At 35.1% G+C, this 23499-nt stretch overlaps 2 protein-coding genes and 1 long non-coding RNA gene across 7 annotated transcripts in view; 1 reads left to right on the top strand and 2 right to left on the bottom strand.

Moving 5' to 3' along the window:
* The window catches only part of LOC309475987 (obscurin-like), a 236966-nt gene that overhangs the window by 118970 nt on the left and 94497 nt on the right, over positions 1 to 23499 (bottom strand). Inside the window, exons 6-8 of one of the 3 annotated variants that reach the window (XM_082139046.1) lie at positions 22629 to 22916; positions 22470 to 22532; positions 21058 to 22242 (exon numbers count right to left, since the gene is read on the bottom strand). The exons of 1 other annotated variant lie outside the window; for it this stretch is intronic. In XM_082139046.1, coding sequence (XP_081995172.1) covers positions 22082 to 22242; positions 22470 to 22532; positions 22629 to 22916 — 512 coding nt within the window. In that variant the 3' untranslated portion in view covers positions 21058 to 22081. Of the gene's footprint in view, positions 1 to 21057; positions 22243 to 22469; positions 22533 to 22628; positions 22917 to 23499 lie in introns of those variants that run through there. One more of the 3 variants, XM_082139045.1, reaches the window with a different exon arrangement.
* Positions 4703 to 8933, top strand: LOC309476288 (uncharacterized protein). 2 transcript variants are annotated; one of them, XM_082139576.1, is made up of 3 exons: positions 4703 to 4846; positions 6487 to 6810; positions 7194 to 8933. In XM_082139576.1, the coding sequence occupies exons 1-3, from the start codon at positions 4810 to 4812 to the stop codon at positions 7337 to 7339; spliced, it is 507 nt and encodes a 168-aa protein (XP_081995702.1). In that variant the 5' UTR covers positions 4703 to 4809; the 3' UTR covers positions 7340 to 8933. The 2 variants fall into 2 exon arrangements, with proteins under 2 accessions (XP_081995702.1, XP_081995701.1); XM_082139575.1 differs by lacking the exon at positions 4703 to 4846 and adding an exon at positions 5028 to 5379.
* LOC309476774 lies at positions 17897 to 19452 on the bottom strand. 2 transcript variants are annotated; one of them, XR_014198354.1, is made up of 3 exons: positions 19241 to 19452; positions 18995 to 19098; positions 17897 to 18512 (listed from the first exon to the last, which is right to left on the bottom strand). It is a non-coding gene; the product is annotated as an uncharacterized lncRNA (long non-coding RNA). The 2 variants fall into 2 exon arrangements; XR_014198355.1 differs by having other exon boundaries at positions 19008 to 19098.

Here is a 23499-nt window from a genome sequence, read left to right as displayed (position 1 = left end):
AGAAACAGAGCGCGCGCGCGATCAGTTGTTGGTAATTTGTTGTGTAGCGTGCGCGACTCCGCATCCAATGTAGACAGCACTGCTTTTGTTAACACACAGCTCGTGGAAACGGGCCTGGCAGCTCGCGCCAGTTCTAGACACGGTGAAAGTTTCCTGATTGTGACGGATGGCCGAATTTACATGACACATTATAAATGAGCATAGTCTGCGATAGATACAGTGCCAAAAAGAAGAGAAGAGGATAAAAGGGGATAAAGACAGAGGTAAAGTGATGTAGTGAATGAACAATTTATGGCATAGGAGTAAGATACTATAATTTCATGGCAGTTATTTTTACCTTAAACTTAATGTTAGCAGTTGTTCTGAGTTCTCCAGAGTCCCCAGACTGTGTGGTTTTGTAACAATCATGTCAGTTTTAAGACGCATTTTTTATTATCACTTTTTTATTACTGTTTTACTCTACAGTTGTGCAGTTGTGGGGATACAGTACAGGCCAAAAGTTTGGAAACATTACTATTTTTAATGTTTTTGAAAAAAGTTTCTTCTGCTCATCAAGCCTGCATTTATTTGATCAAAAATACAGAAAAAATAATAAATATTGTGATATATTATTACAATTTAAAATAATTGGTTTTCAATTTATTATACTTTAAATTATCATTTATTTCTGTGATGCAAAGCTGAATTTTCAGCATCATTACTCCAGTCTTCAGTGTCACATGTGACATCCGGTCTATCACATGATCCTTTAGAAATCATTTTAATATTCTGATTTATTATGGAGTGTTGGAAACAGTTCTGCTGCCTAATATATTTGATGAATAAAATGTTAAAAAGAACTGCATTTATTTAAAATAAAATAAAAATATTTTCTAATTATATAAATCATCTTTACGATCACTTTTTATCAATTTAACACATCCTTGCTGAATAAAAGTATTGATTTATTTCAACCAAAAAAAAACAAAAAAAAAAAAAAAAAAAAAAAAACTGACCCCAAATTACTGACCAGTAGTGTATATTGTTGTTACAAAAGATTTCTATTTTTAAAACATAAAAAAAAAAATTTTTTTTACTATTTATTTATCAAAGTATCCTAAAAAAGTATCACAGGTTATGAAAAAATATTAAGCAGCAGAACTGTTTCCAACTTTGATAATGAATCATCATATTAGAATGATTTCTAAAGGATCATGTGATAGACCGGATGTCACATGTGACACTGAAGACTGGAGTAATGATGCTGAAAATTCAGCTTTGCATCACAGAAATAAATGATAATTTAAAGTATAATAAATTGAAAACCAATTATTTTAAATTGTAATAATATATCACAATATTAAAAAATTTTCTGTATTTTTGATCAAATAAATGCAGGCTTGATGAGCAGAAGAAATTTCTTTCAAAAACATAAAAAATAGTAATGTTTCCAAACTTTTGGCCTGTACATTTTATGGCATAGTAATGATATTTATTTACAGGTTTATTAAAAATAGCAAAGTTCACATTAAATCTTTATTGTAAATCGTGCTATAAAAGATAATGGGGACTTGACTTGAATGCTATGTAATGCTCTTGGTATTTGTGTTTAGGCTGTAATGTGTGTGTGTGTGTGTGTATATAGGCCTATATACATATATATATATATATATATATATATATATATATATATATATATATATATATATATATATATATGCTAAATCATGAACACAATGACGGGGTGAAATGGGCTGTGATGCATGGGGCGCCAGGTAAAATCTTGCCTAGGGCAGCAAATTGGTCAGGGCCGGCCCTGATCGAGCCACCCCTAATTTATAGTAAATGTTGACTGTCATTTACTGATGTTCTTCATTTGTCCCTTCATAGTGGCAACTGTTGACCAACCCCTGAACATACAGGAGGCATGTATTTGTTATTACTCAATTTTATAAAATGCAAGGGAATCATTTTAACCACAAGAAGTTCAGATTGTTATGTTTTGTTCATGTATAGCTTCCTCCGCTGGTCCTTCGTGAAATCTTACTGGAGGTTGTGCTTCAAGATGGTGATGTTGCAATTGGCTCCCTTGCCCTCACCTGCAGGTGCTTCAACAGCATTGTGAGCATGGAAAGTTTCCGCCGAGAGGCTCACTTTCGGTGGTTGGACAGTAAGTTTCATTAGTGTCACTGTTTGGTTAATCACAGCTCTCTCTCTCTGTTTTTTCTCAGTTATGTAAGACAATGATGAGGTCAGCTGACAACTTTTTTTTTTTTTTTTTCTTCAGGTGTCGTGAACTGGAAGGCATTCAGTGAAAATTTCAGAAACCTGTACAGGGTTCCATACAGTCTATCCAGATGTCTCTATTGTGAGACTACATACAAAGACTGTGGTGAAGGCTACAGAGGAAGAGGGCAAAGAGGTGTGATGCAGGGGTTCTATGGCTCTGATGACTTCCAAGGATACTGCGGAGACGACTGTTACTATGAGGCTGGAGGAAGCATCTAATGTTTCATGCAACGTGTTCCTCATGTTTGAACTTGCCACATTTATTGCTTATTTTATTTTATTTTATTTTATTGGATTCTCTCTTTTTTACTATTACATTAAGTAGAGAATGCTGCATTTATCAATATAGTTTTTCATCATATTGGTTACAGTATCTATACGGTCAATAAAGTGATGCTAATGTTTAAAGTTTTCAGAGTCATTATTTCTAAGTTAACACATTTTACCTTAATTTAAAGGTCAATACGTTTTACTTTATATATAATTTAATGTAAGCTACAAATATCACTTAAATATCAGTCATTACATATAACTATCATATTTTGAAAAATACAGGTGAGAAAGACCAATACAATCATTTTCACCATTGCTTTACAGTAGGATTTGGTAACTTTATTGGAAATTGCTATTAATTTTCCTTCACCGTTACAACTTGATTTATGTTGTGTTGTTCACACACACAAAACGAAAATAAAACTAATTTAATTATAAATAGTTGAGTAATAATTAATAATTTGTAATACTTTTAGCTTTTAAGGTTTAAATTTAGAGAGAAATTGCATGCAGGTAGGAGAGAATATTATAAAATATAATACACACTCACAGGCTATTATATACAAGATCTGTATCTTATAACATAAGAACGGGAAATTTGGTTTATGAAAGAATTCCTTTTTAAAGAAAATAGGTACTGTAGCCTGTACCCAGCTAACACACGACGTCGCAGTTACGTAATTTATTCGTACTTTTTGGTAATTTCATGACTTACCAACTGACAACGTAGTCTCGACGTTGCATGTCTGTAATTTTTTTACCATCAAATTACCAACCGACAACGTCGTCAGTACGGTCTCCTAAGGTAACAAAATGACCAACTACGACCCAGTTAAGTGACGTTTTGGTAATTTCATGACTTACCAACTGACAACGTAGTCTCGACGTCGCATGTCTGTAATTTTAGGCTTGTTTGAGATGCGCCTCGCCTCGCATGAAATGTAGGCGAGAGTAGGCGGCTGCAGTGAGAGGAGGAGTGAAAAAAGCGCAGGCAAGCCGGACAGATCTCTCTTCTCGCAGTGGATCAGACACCTGCGAGATCAAAGATGGATATCGCGGGATTCGCGGGATTCACGCTCGTGCACAGTGTTGCTAATAAACTGGATGGAATTTAAGTTATGTTGCTTTTATATGAAAATAAATATAATGAACAAGACACCCAAAGTAGCCTATTATTTATATTCCATTCCAAATACATGTTTATCAGTCTTTTTTCTTTAATACAGACATGTGTTTTTTTTATTTATTTATTTATTTATAAAAAATACATTGCATAATCCATAGAGATCGCACTGTTAGATAGTTTGGGAATATTCACACATACATAAAACATGATATCAGAGTTTTAAAATCAAACATTTTAAAAGAGAACAATACATTATTAAATCATTGCGATACAAGTAGTAGGAAGTAGGAACACACAGACAGAGTCATACATCACGGTTGTTTAAACCAATGAACATTAAGCTGTGTCGTCAGCAAGTCGTTTCCCATCATGCTTTTGATCAGCGCAGTCGGTGGAGAGCAACTGCGCTCGACTGCAGAATCCGACAGGTGTGCCTTGCGCTCGCGAGAGATTTTTGACATACGTCAGCATGACATCAGAGCAAGGCGGACCGCACTCGGACACATTTCTAACCGGCATGCATCTCGCGCTGATCACCGGTGATCGGTTCTGCGCAGATTTTGCTCATCTCAAACAAGCCTAATATTACAGGACGTTGTCACAACGTTGTACTTACTAACTGGTAACGTCACAAAGTTACGTTGTCACAACGTCGTGCTTACTAACTGGTAACGTCACAAAGTTACGTTGTAGCAACATATCTGGGAATTTCACTTTTCCGGTTGCCACGACGTAACGTAATTACGTCGCCACGACGAAAGTTTGGTCACCAGATTACGTTGCAGTTACGTAACAGTTACGTAATTGTGTTAGCTGGGTATTTTATACACATATTTTATTTTGACATAAATGTTGTCGCGATACAGACATAATAGTAAAAATCAAGAAAAAACGAGAAATAATAACGCATTTCAGCTTCTGAAAGGGCTTCCGAATCCGTACGGTTTTGATTGGATGGTTGTAAAATGCCTAGACCGGTTTGGAAACGCCCAATAATTGGGAAACACCTTCTTGTTGTTCCGCAGAGACGTATACTTGTTTTGTGCTGGAAATCACCGTCCCAATCTGGCAACACTGCAAACTACTTCTATGCTAATTTCTTTTGGTTTTGAAGGGGAGCGCGTCGATTAGTGCCTCTCGAAATGGCTTGGAAGGAACCGAAAGGAAGCCTCTTAGAAGGTAATTCATGGGGAATTTACAAACATTTGACTAAATATTTGAAGAATCAGGTTTATTAAAGAGAAATTGGGATTTATTTATTTATTTTAACCTTCTTTTCCCCCCTCTCTTTCCTGTTTACAATCTACAGTGTTTCACACGCCAGGCCTTTAGGTGGCGGTAATAAGGCACCTTTATGCTGGTTGCCAACCGCTAATCATATTAAAAGAAGAATCGGCCTCGTTAGAGAGTCTCTGCGCTCTTTTTACTTTCACAATAATAGAAAATAAATACCCGCAAACTCTTTCAGCAGCACATACATAATCAAGAATATTCAGTACGTTTTCAGTCGATATAAAGTCTCTTCGTTGATCTTCAGTCTGTTGGAGAGAGTGATTCTTTCTGTCGATCGTTTGCGACTCTGACACGCCCAGAAACAGCAGATTATTACAAATAATATCCACCGATCATCTTTGGAAACCCCTAATTTACTGAGATCTAGAGCAGTATGAAAAACATTTTATTGTTATTTGTGGTCTTTGTGATTATGGAAGGTAAGGTTTAAGTTTTGGTTTTGATTTCACTTTTGTAAAATACGGAATTGCTCATTTTCCTTCTTATTCCAGCTATTTTTTAAAAATATTAAATGTGATCATTTTCATCAAAATGTATGACACAGAATGAAGTTTATGTTGTAGCCATGTTGTGTAATAATAATTCAAGTCTAATATAATTTTCCTACACGTGATTATCCAAGTGTTTGTTCTTGGGAATGCTGATGCTGATAGTTTGTCAACATGCTTATCTATTGTTACAGTCCCACATGAAATATACCTCTAGTAATTTTAAATGAGAGATGTGTATTATGTAGTTTCTTCATAATCTTATTCACATTACTTTATCGAGCTGAAACGGATATTTGTGATTTATTTTTTTATAGAATTAATGAGCACAGAACGAGAATCCCAAACCTTTACACTGTTCCGATCACTATTAGTTAATTTAAAAAACCCAAAATTAATTTAAATATTTACTGTATACTGAAATGTAATAGAAGACTATGACTGAGACCAAAATCGAAGGCGGCTGACTTGTTGCCTCACTGTCCTATCAGGCAGTGACTTTGCCTTCAACATTTGCATATAAAAGTAGGCTACCTCATGAAACTCATTATTTCTAAGGCAGTAAAATGGTCTAATGATATTAAACAAACTATAGAGATTTTGTGACAACAAAGCAAATATTTAATTAAAGGTATAGCGGAGGATCTTTCCAAATTTTAGATAAGACCCGCCCTCTACACTTTTTGAACAGTTTGATTGATTCACCAGAATGATTGACAATTAGGAGGACCAATAGTATAGGTTACCCACCAGGAAGTAAAACATCCTCCGCTATACCTTTAATAATTAAATACTGATTTATTGGTAGAAATTACGCTTCTGGATGCCATTTGTAGCTCCACTGCTAAACAATTGCAGTTACAGGGTTATGAGATGTTATAAATAACAATGGATATAATGATGCTGCCTTCAAAATGTGACCAAATGAAGGATTTGATATAAACATGGAATTCAGATGTGTATTGGGCAAGACTAAATGACTTGAATCTGTATGCTGACAGTGTTTTATAATTTTAACTGTTCCTCTTTGTTCTCCAGGTGTGTTTGGTGATGAAGTGTCAGTGTCAGTGACTGAGGGAGATTCTGTCACTCTAAACACTGGTCTCTCTGAAATAAAGACAGATGAAGTGATAGAGTGGAGGTTTGCAGACACTCTCATAGGTAGAGTAAGAAAAGCCAGTTCGCCCACAACATATGGTGATGCTCTTGATGGGAAATTTCATGGCAGACTAACACTGGACAATCAGACTGGAAATCTCACCATCTCAAAGATCAAAACCTCAGACTCTGGAGAATATAAAGTTTCCAACAACATCGACTCCTTAAAGAGGACCTTCAATGTCAATGTCACTGTCAGTGCTGGTGAGTGTCTTATTCATTTCAATGTTATTATTCACTTATTAACATAGTTTCTCTGTACTTAAATGCTCTGAAATCGAACTCTTAAACATGCAAGATATACAAGGAGTCCATGTGTCTAGAATCTTGAAATTTGTAAAGCAGATTTCCAGTTACAGGAAATAACTAGTAATTTCACAAATGAAAGGCCATGACCACATTGAATTAAGTGTGAAATTTTGAGATGGAAAATCTGAAAATGTATTTTCTTGTTAAACATACTCCAGTAATCTTTGAAAATGTTTACAAGTGTAAAACCATCTGCTAGAAACCAACAGCTCTGTGATCTCCTTCACTGTTAGTGTTAGTGGTATTGTGGTGTTACATTAATGTCTGTCTCTCTTTAGCTGTTCCAGAATCAGGTCTGTCTCCAGGTGTGATAGCAGGGATTGTTGTTGGTGTTATTGCGGCGGTGGCTGGAGTTGTTGGTGGTGGCATTGCCTATGGCTGGTGGAAAAAGGGACAAACGTGTAAGTATTACAGCGAGAGATAAATACTTTAATGTAGATTGTAAAAATTAAGCAGGTGATGTTCAGTCATGCGTAAACCTTCTTGTGCCTTTGTGTTTGTGTTTGTATGTGTTTGTATTCTTGTTCTTTATCCAGCAACATTATAAAGAACTATCGCTGGTAAGTAACTCAAATATTTCACTTAATACATTCACTTATCACAGGGTTTTTCCTGCATAGAGAATTATGAGGTGGCCGCCTCCGGCTCTCGATAAAACTCGGACAGACAGTCACATGCTCAGATACACTTTTTCCACCATGACGTTTCGGGTTGCAGGTTCCCGGCCTGTGTCCATTCTCAAACCGTATAGTTTGCCGATAGTGCTGCGCGGATCATCATAATCCGCGGGTCGGGCGGGCCAAGTAATAAAAACATAACATTCCAATCAAACGAGGGTGGATGACAGATACATCAATATAATGTGTTGAGTTTAATAAAGACACGGAACTCTCATCGCGGTAAAACGTGCGTGACTATTTTACTTTCGTTTTCAACAACGTAATTCTCTTCAGAGAAAACTAATAAAGGAAAACATATCAGGGCTCGACATTAACGCTTGTAGTTGTCCGGGACACGTGTGTGTTTTTTTTTTTTTTAGGGACAAGTGATAGAGAATTGTACCTGACCAACCGGACAAATGCCCTGATTAAAACGCCAATATCAAAAAACTAAATAAAACAAGGGAATCACCGAAAACGCGAGGATGAATCTGATTTTAATTAATTTAATGTAAGTGGCGATTGATAGCATATAGTTGATAATAATATAAATGTCTTACCGTGTTTCCCAACATTTTGATTGTTAACAGCCTAGTGTCTTATTATTCTAATTGAATGTATTGATCAAATTGAAGAATTTGAAATGAAAGATGGAGCATACATTTAATAAAATTAGGGAAAAAATGCCCTTTAAAAAGGTAAAAAATAAAATATTCTGATAAGAGTGTTTTCCAACAGTGATGTAATGAAACATTGACAATTTAAGTTTGAAGGGAGTAAAGCCTCTGTTTAGGCTATTAAGGAAATGTAATTTTGCCAAAGGTCCACCCACAAAAGTACTGTGGGAAACACAGTAGGTTATATGATGGTCTACGAAAAATACAAATTTAATTATCTTACTATTAAAATACATGATAAGGATTTGACCGCCTCCGCCTCGCTTTGAGCCAGGAAAAACCCTGTTTTAATATTTATTCTTATTTTAGCAATGTGTGAATTGTTTTGATGATATATTGTGAGTTATATAAACAAGTTTCACTGCAATAAGCTGTTTTTGAACATGAGAAAGTGTCCTGTGAGACAGAAAGATGCCAGAAATCCTCTGAATTAAGCTCTTTTATCACTTCAGTCTCAATCCTCATGATGCTGTGAAATCACACATCGGTGAAGTTTTCAAAAACAGCCTTCATTTGAAGAGATCGGATCTATTTTAAATCATCTGCTCATTTTAAATTGGTTTAAATAATCTAAATGAAATTATTTGATTATGAAGATCAAAATCTGTTTCCTAAAAAAGACACTAACTTGAGTGTTCTTAACATTAGTGATATTGTATTAATATGGTATGTATGTCTAATATATCTGGGCCCGTATTCATAAAGAATCTTAATGCAAAGAGTAGCTCCTAGTGACAAAATTCTAAGAAAATTCTTAGAAATGTGGGCGTTTACTCTTAAAATTAAAGAAAAAATCCTTGTAAAGAAAAAAGTAATTCAGAAAGCATCTTAACCCTTAAAAGAGGTCTTAAGGTCAAAATTGTTAGGAGCACGGACGAGGACTTTTAAGAGGCTTAAGAGTTTCTTTAGCAGAGGAGAAAATGGCAGAAAGACGAAGAGGGAGAAGAAATGTGTTGCAGACAATGCATGACAGTGAGTTAATAAGACGCTATAGATTAGATCGTGCAGGGATCATGTTTGTGACTGATCTTATTAGAGACACGCTAACATCTCCGACACAGCACAGAAATGCCATAGCGCCAGAAATGAAAGTAATCACTACATTACGATATTTGGCAGCTGGGAAAATTCCATGTTTGATACATTAAAACCAACATTCAAACCACCACTTAAATAGACATGCCAGAAATCAGTGTAATTGGAAAGAGTGGAACAATTTTATCATTCTAAGCCAAGCAAATACCTTATTGGAAATTAACAGCATGGTAAATAAAATAAAAAAAGGATTTATATACACATATATAATGTGTGTGTGTGTGTGTGTGTGTGTGTGTGTGTGTGTGTGAGAGAGAGAACGGTCAAATAGGAAAAATTACGCATGTAATTTCAAAGTGAAGGCTAAGAATAGACCCTATACTTAAAATCACTTTTTTTTTTTTTTCTTCTTGGACAACCAACCAATCACAGTCTTCAAAAGATTGTGTCATACATAGCAACGGGGTCAACCCCGCCTCCTTACTAAGATGAAAGTTTTTGGCTTTTCCTTACTCAGAGTTGCTCTCAGATCGGTCCCGAATCGCTTTTAAGCTAAGACTCCTACGTAAAAGTTTTTAAGCTAAATTAAGAGTTTTCTTAGAGGATTCTTAGCATCTTTATGAATACGGGCCCTGCACTTTAGTGTTCTGTTGTTTCTCTTCCAGCTTTCTCTACTCTTAACAAAAGATTCTGCAGGGTTCTATATAGAACCCTAGGGTTTTTGACTTAATTCTAAAGAACGATTTATACCAAAAAAAGGTTCTATAGAAAAATGTCTTGATAATTTCATACACTCTAAAAAAACAGGGTTGTTTTAACCCAAATGTCAAATTTGAGTTCATATTTGAACCCCATATATTGTTCATATCTGTTTCACGATTGACCAAATCCACCACACGACAAAATCAAACGGATAAAAAACGTAGACCACACTTTATTGATATTTAAATAGTACAGTATATGGCTTATATTGAACTTTCTTCTTGTTCAAACAGATGCTGTATTAAGCAGTACATAAAGTATTAAATGAAAACATCTCTGAAACATCTGTGTATTTGACAAATATTGCATTTATTTCACTTCAGCTGTGATAAAGTATCCGGAGTCGTGTTCTGCCATGCAGCAACCGTGGTGAGGGAACATAACTTCTCCGTTCCCTCCTTCAGAGAATGAGGGTTACATGTACATATGTAACCGAGACTTTCCTTTTCAGTCGGTCATGTTCGACGTTACATCGACGTCATGACATATTTGGAATCCCTTTGCAAAATGCCACAGTTGCTGCCACATCCAGTTTTCCCTACGTAAGTCTCTCAGACCCCCAATTTTCTGGGCGAAATACTTACGTAGAGAGAGTTCATACTGCTGTTCTGCATGACCCATACAGTAAGACTCTTGGATAAAGTGTGTCCTTTCCAGGGGAGAGAAACGCTGCGGACTCTGCCAAGTGAAAGACACGGGCTCACCGCAGGGAGCCGTACCATGGAAGAATACACACATAATATGGCATCACCGCAGGGACCACAACATATGGGACCCAGCCTAGCACAGATTACACAAACGTACAAGTGCTTAGTATATATGTAGCTCCGCTATATGTCCGACTGCCGGAGGAACTCCACAGGGCTCGACGTGTGGGGAATTCACTGGAGCAAATAAGCGCACGTATCCGTTCCATGTGGAGGGGAATGGCGCAGCAAGCCGACACTAGAGCCGGTACTCTAAGCTGGTAATGCTATTTGTGGAGTTTAATCAGATCTTGAGAGATTTAATGTCTTCTTTTATGCTCAGTTGATTTCATCTAAGAACTGAAGTCAGTTGTAGTTCTTGTGTTTTGGTTTTTTTTCTGTTATTTTTGTTCCTCTGTCATTGATTCTGCTTGTTAACACTTAATTATCTCATTAATTCCAACACTGCTTCAATGTTAAATTTAACAGCCTGTAGTGTTCACACTGAGCAGTGTTCATTTCATCTGGACTATCCCATGTGGGGCCAACATGGAAACTGAGAACAAAACTGGCTGGGACCGAGTTTGATAACCGAGGTCAAACCCATCTGGTTCTACTCACACCATTCCAAGCAGGATTCAACTGGTGTTTCCAGCATGGGAAGCGGGTGTGCTAACAAGAATGCTAAAGCCTCTAGCATTAGTCGCTAGTGCTGATCTTGAGGTCAGGAGGTTGAGCTTTACCTGATCAACTCTTACTACTGTAGCTTGCCTCTGTTACACTTGACTGTAAGAACTGATTTCCCTGCTGAGACAAAAACTCACCCTGCAATAAAGCCATAAAATGCACCCTGGACAGAAGATAGCAAAGACAGAGCACAGGACATCGCCTGTCCAAACTGTCCTTCTTCCTTATCTCTGCATCCCCCTCTCTCTCCCTCTCTCCCTCCTCTTCTCCCTCCTCAAGTCACTGAAAGTTCATTAAGAATGTCTATATAACACATATGATGTATCTGGTGAATATGTTTTTTATTTTATTTTTTTATGTTTGGTATAATTTTAAGTGTCTCAGTGCGATTGGTAAAATGGTCTTAATTTCATTGTCATTGGTTTAATGAGAAAGATTGAGAATCCTGTCTCTCCTCTCTGGGTGATATCTCTTTAAGATATCTCAAGAAACCAGGTGCTACCCCCCTGGGTACATGGATTGGCCCAAACAACTCTAAACAACATTTGTATAACCCTTTTTGTTCTGGTCTGGGTATTTAAGGCGAGGTGACAGAGCAGTCTTTGGGACTCTTTACCAGGATCATCCCCCATACAGTGCTGTTTCAGTGTTTTCCTGTTGGAGAGCACTGACACACCACTGTGTGTCTCTGTCAGGGAAACATTACTTACTTTTAGAGTCATCTTTGAGTAAATTATGTCATGTATTTCTCTGAATTGGCTTTTAATCATTTACTTCTTTAATTGGCATGATACATTTTTACCTGACAAATAAATGTTACATCTTGATTTATTCAGAAGTTTCAGAAATCATTCATTTTAGTAGATTAAAAGTGCAGTCTGGTGTTTCCGCAAATCTTTGTCCAGGATAGATCAAACTGAAGGCACTTTGAATGGACCATGGGGCACATCTTAGGAAGACCTTCTGATTTCTGACTATTCCCTGACTTAGCATGTTGTATGCTGCAACTATTATAAAAAATGAGTTATGATGAAAGCATTTGTTAGTGTGCAGAAATCGAGTTACAATGAGATCACTGCATTCATGCACTCAATAGTTACTCTAGAGCAGCAAATGAACTTTTCTTTTTTTTTCTTATATAATATGCGACAACGCGACTGTAAAGTTTCTTGAGGTGTTGTTGACACTCTTCTTGTGTAGATGTTGTTAGATGCAACAGGTGACTGCTTTTAGTCTGTTTGCATCCTGCTGTCGCAGCATTTTTTTTTTTTTTTTTTTTTTTTTTTTTTTTTTTCTCTTTATAATATGTGACAACGCGACTGAAAGGTTCTTGAGGTGTTGTTGACACTCTTCGTGTGTAGATGTTGTTAGATGCAACAGGTGACTGCTTTTAGTCTGTTTGCATCCTGCTGTCGCAGCATTTTTTTTTTTTTTTTTTTTTTTTTTCTCTTTATAATATGTGACAACGCGACTGAAAGGTTCTTGAGGTGTTGTTGACACTCTTCGTGTGTAGATGTTGTTAGATGCAACAGGTGACTGCTTTTAGTCTGTTTGCATCCTGCTGTCGCAGTTTTTTTTTTTTTTTATAATATGTGACAACGCGACTGAAAGGTTCTTGAGGTGTTGTTGACACTCTTCGTGTGTAGATGTTGTTAGATGCAATAGTTTTTTTTTTTTTTTTTTTGCTCTTCTCTATTGGTATAACCTTCTAGTGTATGATTACTATTGCCCCTTACCGACTTTAAATGCTGCCTCTTTATTTATTTATCTCTTTGAGCTACACTTCCCATTATTTCATATTTATGCAGACTGAGCCTTGAGTTTAATATATGTTCTTTATTCACATAGTTTTGTTTACTCACAGAAATACTCCGGAACATGGTGTCTGGGGTTGCTGGGTCTTTCTTGAAGGGTGTTGTGGTTTTTTTGTGTTTATTTTTGTATGTGGGTTTATGTGATGTGTGTTTTTGTTTTATTGTATCAAATGAATCCTGCAACCACTATAATTTTGTATTACCTTTTTGGATCCAACTACTTTTACATTTATTTCTGAGCAGTGACAGTAGTAACATTAACAGTATTCGCTTACTGAATGAATGATGCTAAAGGAATAAAAATTGTGCATTTGAATATTAGGAGTCTTATCCCTAAAATTGACTTATTTCGTGCATGGGTTGTATTATATAAACCTAACATCATTACTCTTTCTGAAACATGGCTTAATAGTAATATACCAGATACTGAAATTAATCTTCCAAATTATACCCTATATAGATCTGATAGGAGTTCCAGAGGTGGAGGTGTGGCTATATATGTCTCCTCTGAGTTCATATCTGAGTTAACCATACCCACAGTCGAGCCTCTACATTTTGAATGTGTTTTTGTTAAGGTAATTTTTCACGAAAATAAAAGTTTAATTATCGGGAGCATATATAGACCACCCTCTTCGCCAGCTGAAACCTTTGATCATCTGATATCCACTATTAACTCCATCTCCTGTAAAAACGAAATTATCTTGCTTGGGGATTTCAATAAAAACTGGTTAGATAAGTCATCTGATAAAGTTAAAAATCTACTTAGCAGCTTAAATATCACACAGCTAATTAAGGAGCCTACTCGTATCACTCCTACATCTCAATCCCTGCTTGACTGGATACTCGTTTCACACCCAGATAGATTCCTAAGGGTAGGTGTTATGTCTGACTGCCTTAGTGATCACTCGATAGTCTATTGTGTATGGAAAATAAAATTACCTAAATCACCACCAAAACTGATCAGAATCAGACAATATAAGAAACTGAACTCAGATTTATTTATCAATGATTTGATCGCTATAAATTGGGATAGATACCAACTTATACCTAATGTACAAGATGCTTGGGATTTCTTTTATAACGAGTTTATGGATGTTCTGGACAAACATGCTCCTTGGAAAACAGTTATGGTCAAGGGTAAACATCTCCCTTGGATTGACTCGGAACGTATTAGGCTCTTCAGGCAGAGGGATAAAGCATGGTCAATATTCCGCCGTACAAGGGCTAATGTAGATTGGGAAGTATACAGGCAGTTGAGAAATATGACCAAGACTAAAACCCGTAATGCAAAATCCAACTACTATAAGGATAGCCTCAGTAATGATTTTAAGAATCCAAAACAATTCTGGAAAAAAATAAAAAATATTACCAATACATCAGATAAACATTGTATTAATCAAATACGAGCTGCTAACACAATTCTACATGACTCTCTATCTATTGCTCAAGCATTCAATCATCATTTCTCTTCTGTTTGTTCTACCTTAATACCGGAATCTAATCCACGTAATGGTTTTTTTAATAATACTTTGCCCAGTCACAGTTCTTTTCATTTTAGGAAAATTCAACCAGATGAAGTTCAGAATGTTATTAATGAATTAAATGTGAACAGTGGTGCTGGACTTGATGGTCTAGAAAATAAGTTTATCAAACTAGCATCCCATATACTTATGTATCCTCTTACTGATTTATTTAATCTCTCTTTGACGTCATGTGAGTTACCAGTTATTTGGAAATGTGCACGCATTACTCCAATACATAAAGGAGGAGATGTATTAGATCTTAACAATTATAGACCCATATCTATTATATGCTCTATTGCTAAAGTGTTTGAAAAATTAATTTATAACCAACTCTCACATTTTCTTAGTGCAAATAATATCTTATCACCATTTCAATCTGGTTTTAGGTCTAACCACTCTACATCTACTGCCCTTCTTAAATTCACCAATGATGTGTTCTCTGCTGCAGATAATGGTGAACTTACAGGTGCAATATTTATTGACTTGACTAAAGCATTTGATCTTGTTGATCACTACTTACTTCTAGATAAACTCTAATGCTATAGGCCTGTCTAAAAATGCAGTACTGTGGTTTAGTTCATATCTCCACAATAGAAAACAATGTGTCTTCCTACATGGAATTAAATCTAATTTGTTGATTCAACAAAGGGGTGTGCCCCAGGGCTCTACTTTGGGACCACTCCTTTTTTCTATCTATGTTAATAACTTACCATCAATTTTTAATAAATGTTGTGCTCAACTTTATGCCGATGACACTGTCTTATATACATCTAAACCTGATCTTCTACAAATCCAAGCGTGTCTTCAGTATGATTTCAAAATTTTACAAGATTGGCTTTTTCATAACAAATTATTGCTTAATAAAACTAAATCATATTTTATGATTTTTGGTACCAGACAGAAACTCAAATCTGAACCCGATTCTTGTATAATAACTTGCTCTGACTGTACTCCTTTGCTTCAAGTTGAAAAATTTAAATATCTGGGTGTATGGCTCGACTCTGAGCTTTCTTTCAAACCACATATTGATCATGTTTTACGTAAAGTCAACTATGGAATTAATGTTCTTTATCGATCGCATAACTGCTTTACCCAGAGTGTGCGCAAGAAACTTGCCTCTCAACTTATACTTCCGATTTTTGACTATTGTGATGTTGTCTATCAAAACTCCGTAAAATATGATCTTTGTCGTCTTAAAACAGCATACAATAGACTGTGCAGATTTGTCCTTGGATGTCCCTTTCTCACGCATCATTGCACAATGTATAATGCCCTTAATTGGCCATCTCTAAATATAAGAAGACCAATTCATTGGCTTCAACTAGTATTCAAATGTATTCATTTCAATTACCCTTCTTATCTAAAACAGTATTTTGTTCCAATTTCTTCAATTTCTTCAAACTATCAATTGAGGCACTCTGTTCAGCTTTATTTTTCTGTCCCCCGAGCTAAGAAATCAGTTGGCAAAATAGCTTTTATGTTTAAAGCTATTTTAGATTGGAATAACTTACCGTCTGATATTAGATCCATCACTTCATTTGGGATGTTTAAGCATACCCTGTCTTCTTACCTTGTGATTGACTGCTCTTGTAATGTATGATGCTGACACATTGTGTATATCCTACTTAAATTAATTGTATTATTATTTTGTGATCCACGTATACAATATTAAATGTATTTCTGTTAGTTTGACCATCTAGTGGTTGTAAAGTTTTTTTGGTAAAGTTTTTATATTTGTAAATGTGTATGTATATGTGTGTATATGTATGTATGCGTATGTGTGTATATGCATGTGTATATGTATATATATATATGTATATATGTATATATGTGTATATGTATATATATATATATATGTATATATGTATATATGTGTATATGTATATATATATATATATATATATATATATATATATATATATGTATATGTATGTGTATATATATATATATATATATATATATATTTATTATTATTATTATTATTTATTTATTTTTATGTATGTGTATATATATATATATATATATATATATATATATATATATATATATTATTTTTTTTTTTTTGTCTTGTATTTGTGGTTTTGTGTGCGTTTGTTTGTTGTCTGTCTGAATATCGACATGTATAATTGTATTTTTGTTTATTTGATTATTGTTCTTTTGTGATGGTTGTGATCATGATTGTGATGTATTTTAAGGACCCCCTCGAAAACGAGATGGTGCATCTCAAGGGGTTTATCCTAATAAATAAATTTGAATATATGTCTGTGATTGGCAGAGGTGGAAAGTAACAACAAATTACATTTACTCGCGTTACGTAATTGAGTATTTTTGTTTTGTGTACAGCTTTTTTATAGTTTTTATCTGTAATTTTACTTTTACTTAAATTTTAATTTAACTTTACTAATTTAACTTTTACTTAAATATGTTAAGTTTGAAGTATTGTACTTCGCTACATTTTAAAATCATATCTGTTATTGAGTAAAATAATAATAATAATACAAGGGTGGAATAAATCGCTCCAGAAACTACTTCATTGATTGATTGAAGGGCGGGAGAACAAATGCGCAAAAATCCCATAAAAGATGGAGACAGACAAACAGACGCCAGTGATGCAGACCCAGCTGAAAGCGAAACGCGTTGAATTCTTATGAAGCGAGCCGTAGCCAGTATGGGAATAGGCCTACTTTGGATAAAGAAAAATGCGTGGTTGTCCTCAAGGATAGATATCCAGTTTGCCGTTTGAGGTTATTAAAACATTAAGTCCCGCCCCTCGACTGCCAAAAATAAAAGTGTTCGAGCGAGTAAAAGCGGCAGGTGAGAGAAGATCAAACGTGAGAGCGTGGGGAATGATCATGCACATGCTGTGAGACGTGGGCTTGTATTGTGTGCAGAGGAGACGTCATGCTAGGGGTGCGCTCGGTTCTTTTAGGGATTGACAGAGCCAATCCTGACCTCCCTGCATGGGCCCTATGCAAAATTCTGTTAAGGGGCCCTCCTACCTGACCCGTGAGCCATGTAAACCATTTGCCATTGCCACACAGTCACACCTGACACCCCAGTGCTCCCACTACAATCCTCCCTCCTTTAACTAGTACTAGTGAAAATGTAATTCCTGATATCAGAAATAAACATTGTTACTAGTGTGATAGAAATATTTTATGTAATGGGTATTTTCAATCATTAGATGTACAGAGAAATGCAGACTATGGATGCTCAGGTCAAAGGTCATATATACTTAACCAAAAAGTGCTTAACACAGTAGAACTAACAGTCATATGATTAGCTTAGATCAGTACAAACCAATCACCAGAACAAAGTGAAGGAAGTGAAGAAGACTTGAGTGACATTGATTTTTACTCAACTGTATGATATAATGTACATGTATCTTTTTATTCAGGAGACTCACTTGGTTGTTGTGGTCAGTGATATAAACTTAATTTCTACAAAGAGCAACTTGGGAGTTGTGTCAGGTATATGCTGTGCAGCTGAGAAATAGATCCTACGCTCAAAAGACAACAACAGAACATCAAAGTGTGATTGATGAAGTAAGAACTGTCCGTTTGTGGCTGCTTGGAGCTCCTTCTGCAGGTACAGCGTATAAGCAAATATTTCCCTCCTGTTAAGTAGCCTTGAGTAGCACTCCGTGTCTGCAAACAACCACCTCAAGGCCCTCTTCATCCAGTTTGCTTGCTCTTCTGGCCGTTTCACGTGCAGCAGACCACTGACTGGCTCCACAGATCCCTTTGCCGGCAGTCTGCATGACACAATAATTCTGGTTAAAACTGAAAGTTGCTATTTTTCCTAACTAGTTATTTCATCCATCAGGATGAGTCAGGTTACATCACACCAACTGGCATCTCTGTAATGATCGGTGACAATAAAGGTTTACTTTCAAACTACTACTAAAGAGGAGCTTCAGAAAATGCATCTTCTACTCTAGCTACAAAAACTAGTTGAAAGGCAGGGTGACAAACTGCATGCATAGTCACTATCTCTTACAGAGATCTGCTATTACATAATGAATGACTAAACTAGCCACGTTGGATGCCACCACACATACCATATCTAATTTAAACCTCAACACAAGATTGCTTGAAAGAGTCCACCATGCTCAAAGTGCTTGTAACAAACTAAGAGTATTATATAAGCTTACCCCAACTAGGGATACATTATCTATTTAATAAAACAACAAACATGCATTGCACATTTTGGATTTAAATCAAAGGTGCAAAAAACATATTTTACTAACACTTTTCATTTTACTCCTGATCTCATCAACAACATGGTGTACATCAGTGTCCTTGGCAATGAAGGTGCCATCAAAATAGGGTTCCTCTGACCTTGATAGAATAAGAAAAAAAAAAAGATTTTTTTTATATATATATATATATATATATATATATATATATGTTCAGTGTCAGACATTATATGTTCTGTTAATTTTACATTAAGTAAAACAACTACAAGTTTAAAACAACTAACCCTTTTGACTGCCGAAATCGGTACACTTTTCTGTTGCCATCGGCACAGAGCAAGCATGTTGGGTGTACATGCCGGGCAGGTGAAGTGCTCTACACTGGCCACTTTTTCACAGTGGCAGAATGTGTATTCCTTGAAGCTTCTTTGGAATACGTCTCCATGTATTTTCCCAGCCTGTACATTCGGAAAGAGTAAAATGAAATAGCTACACTAATATTCTCCCATCTCTACTTGAGGCAACTTTGATCTACACTGATCTTACCCTTCCAAAGAGACAGGTCCTCCTCTCCAACATCCGCAAAAAAAAAAACCTTGTCTCGATAAACCTGGTGCAACAGTTTTCATTTCTTCAAATGATCTGAAGACATCTACGGTAAACAGCGTGTCAGCATTCACAGATGCCGGCCAATACCCACTGCTTATTAGGTCACTCATGTCAGGTGTCCAGTGTGCCAGACATAATCTGCACAGCAAGTTTGGCCAGTGCAAATCAAACCAACCTAAAATCAAAAAGTAGAGCATTGTAACACACAAAGGGACAAGAATTTTTTTAAATATAAAACCATAATTCATACCATTGTTAACAACAATTACAGATCATAACACAATCCATTTGAACTTTAACGATCAATCAAAATAAATGTAATTGCACAAACTAGAATAATTATAGTAAATGTTACAAGTGCGCTACTGTTCAAAAGTTTGGGTCGGTAAGAAGTTTAATGTTGAAAGAAGTCTAAGCTTACCAAGGCTGCATTTATTTGATAAAAAATACAGTAAATCTTTGTAAAAACAAATATTGTGAAATATTATTGCAATTTAAAATAGGCGATCTGTTCTCTATTGAAATATGTTAAAATTTAATTTATTCCTGTGATCAAAGCTGAATTTTCAGCATCATAATTATTAGAACAGCATTTACATGGAATACATTTTTTTTGTAACAATGTAAAAGCCTTTAATCCAATTAATTGATCTAAATATTGAAAATAAATCCTAAGTTATGATTAATCATTAATATTTTCCCTCTGAGCATGTTGTTACATGTTTTATTTTCTTTGATAATGTAATAATGTATTATTTTTTTCTTTATTTTGCTTTCTCTTTTATGTAATAGAATGAACAATACTTCTTCCACATTTATTAATATTAATTAATATTAATTTCAAAATGTACTAATACATTTTCTTAAAATCAAAGGTTGTATTTGTTAACATTAGTTAATGCACTGTGAACTAACATGATCAAACAATGAACAGCTGTATTTTTTTTATTAATAACATTAATGAATACTGTAACAAATGTTCATGTTAGTTAATAAATTAATTAATGTTAACTAATGAACCTTATTGTATTATAATAAGTGTCAGATGAAGATAAATGAATGCAGTTATCAGACCAAAGACATAGTCACTGTTCAGAACTTTTACTTTCATTGTACCTCAGAGATTGAAATAATTTTTCAAGCTTTGTCCAAATAACTGTAATGTAAGTTAAAGTCCCATTCATTTTCTCCATAGAGAAACTTGTTATTTGTAATGATTCTGTATAAACAAACCTACCAGTAACAAAATGTATTTGCAGCTTTGTTCTGTTCAATTAAAACAAAGCAAAGTGAAAATGTGCAAAGCAACTAAATGTAAAATAAGAAGCTGTGTAACTGGCAAATAAATATAAAATGGATGGCAATTATATTGATGAAAATTCTAGTTTTGGCCACCAGATGGACCCAACATACAGTCACTTTGGAGAAAAGCATCTAAAATTAATATATGTAAATCACTATTATAGATTCAAATTCACAATATTTATGATATCTGATGGATGTTTTTTTATTCAATGCCACAAGATAACATAATCACATTATTTACATTAGAAGAAAAAAATACATAAAGCACATGAAATGCACCCATTTTTATCATGAATATGAATAGAAATTATTATAGATTTCTAAATCTTTCCAGAATAGTCTTATAGTAGACTAATAGACTTACAGTAGACAACAATTGTAGATTCCGTGATAAAACAGATGCAAAATAACTGAATATCTGCTCTGTTATTGATCATCATTGACCAGAAGAACAGCGGCTGGTTATCGCTCTGTTACTGCATGTTGATGTGATTTTGCAGGACAGTGCGGGACACGTGTGAGAGAGATACATTTACTAATATTATGTAAATATTGAAAAAATACGTCAAGCAATTGTCAACCTGTCTTTTCCCCTTATTTTCATAAATATAATGTGATTCATAAACAATATGTGATTCATATTGAATGTCTGTGGTTTGTTTAATGGCTTATAACTATTTTAGTGAAATACAGAATTAAGTCTGCTGAAAACATGATCTCTTAAACTGTATTTCCTCCATGTGTTCCGATTACACTGTGTGTGTTTGAAATAAACTGTTTAATGCTTCAAATGTGTTTTCATTCAACCATCATTCAATCTGAATCTGAATTCATAGTTTATTCTTATTATGACTCCCCTTCAGTTATAATAGACATATTTATGATCATAGCTGTATATCAGTTCGTTAGGCAATGTTAAACTCTACAGTGATTTATTGGTGTGACAAAATATTTTTACTTTTGTGGAGTTGCTGCATACACATTTATTAAAGAATTAAAATAGTAACATAACATACATTAAAAAGTAAAACAATGTAATTTACAAAAAAAAAGTTAAATGGGATGCATTAAAAAATTTTTTTTTAAATAATATTAATAGTTTTAGCCTCAGATGGAGAGAATAGGAAAGTAAAGCTTCGTTTTGCCATCACTAAACAATTAGACCAGACATATTTTTATCTTTACGATTAGAAATACAATATATGCCACAATTTTTATATCTCTTCTGGTTTCTTCATTTGACGTCTTGAAGCTCTGACGTCATTGACCAGAAGAACAACAGCAGCCGCAGAAGCCACGCCCATCAGCGCAGTGACGACCAATCGCAGCACAGCTTCAACTGAATCACAACAGGGGGCGTGGCCTTCTGGAGAAACTAATGAAACAAATGATAAATTAAATTTCAAGATTTTCGACAAGCTGACTTTAGACTTTCATGTTTTAAAAAATATCAAATTGTCTGCTCCACACAAGAAATAAAAAACAGTTTTAAAAACATGAGATGACAGAAGCTCATTCATCATGTCTGGCATCTTAAGTTATAAGTCACGATAAAATCCACACATTAGTGAATGAATGTGAATAATATCAGTGCTGTCGTACCTGCATATGTGTGGCCGAGTTGAGTTGAGTCTGGGTGTGAAGTGATGAACTGACCGTCCAGTTCTGTAATGATAAAGAAAGAAGTGAACACATCAGTCTGATCTCCAACAGAAGACAGAGATCAGATCAGTAAACACACACATATATCATCAGCTGTACCTGCACATGTGTGACAGAGTGTGTTGATGTCCAGATGTGTGGTCTGGTTGCTGATGGGATTGTTCAGCACACAGCTGTAGGTGTTTTTATCCTGATATTCCACCTCCAGAGATAGAGAGAGACTGATGCTGAGATCACACACACTGATGCTGGACAATACACTGATTCCTTTGTACCAGGAGAGAGTCGCATCACACACATTCAACACTGATGAACACACCAATGAACATGATGATGATGATGAAGATGATGAACAGTTTCTATTTATGACTGGAACAGGCAGACGAGCTGGAATAAAGAGGGAATATTTAGCAAAAAATATTTGATTTTGTTCAGTAATTTGAGTCTGTGTGATCAGTTCTCCCTCTATGATGCAAATGTTTTTGGAGTTTGACAGCAGTATAGTAACTAATAGCAGTGCAGGCTGACCTCTCAGGCCTGTAGATCTCATCATATAAAAACTGTTACAGTGCTATGACATGGTTCCCAAGTAAATCAAGTTAAGTACATCTGACTGCTCAAGACACTGCAAACAGTACACACTCTGACTTTCTGTAAAGCTACTTTGAAACGATATTTTGACAAACGCTATGCAAATAAATTGGAAATATGAAATGGTATAATTAATACATTTCAATTTTAGCTTTCATAAACACACTGAACTTTTCATAGTTTGTGAAAAGATGCCTTGAGACCACCAGCTTTGGGATTGTAAACCCAAAATTACTGTGATATTTTCATGTATTTGCATTTTTCTTGTAAGTTGTGAGAGTGATCAAGTGCCTGTCAAGTGTTTTTGAACTAAAGGCCAAATTCATCATGGTAAAAAACCCATCTTAACATTAGTTTTACTAATGTTGACAGAACAAGA

The sequence above is a fragment of the Leuciscus leuciscus genome, assembly GCF_965113295.1.
Source record: "Leuciscus leuciscus genome assembly, chromosome: 15".
NCBI lineage: Eukaryota > Metazoa > Chordata > Actinopteri > Cypriniformes > Leuciscidae > Leuciscus > Leuciscus leuciscus.
This window is presented reverse-complemented; position numbering and strand designations above follow the sequence as displayed.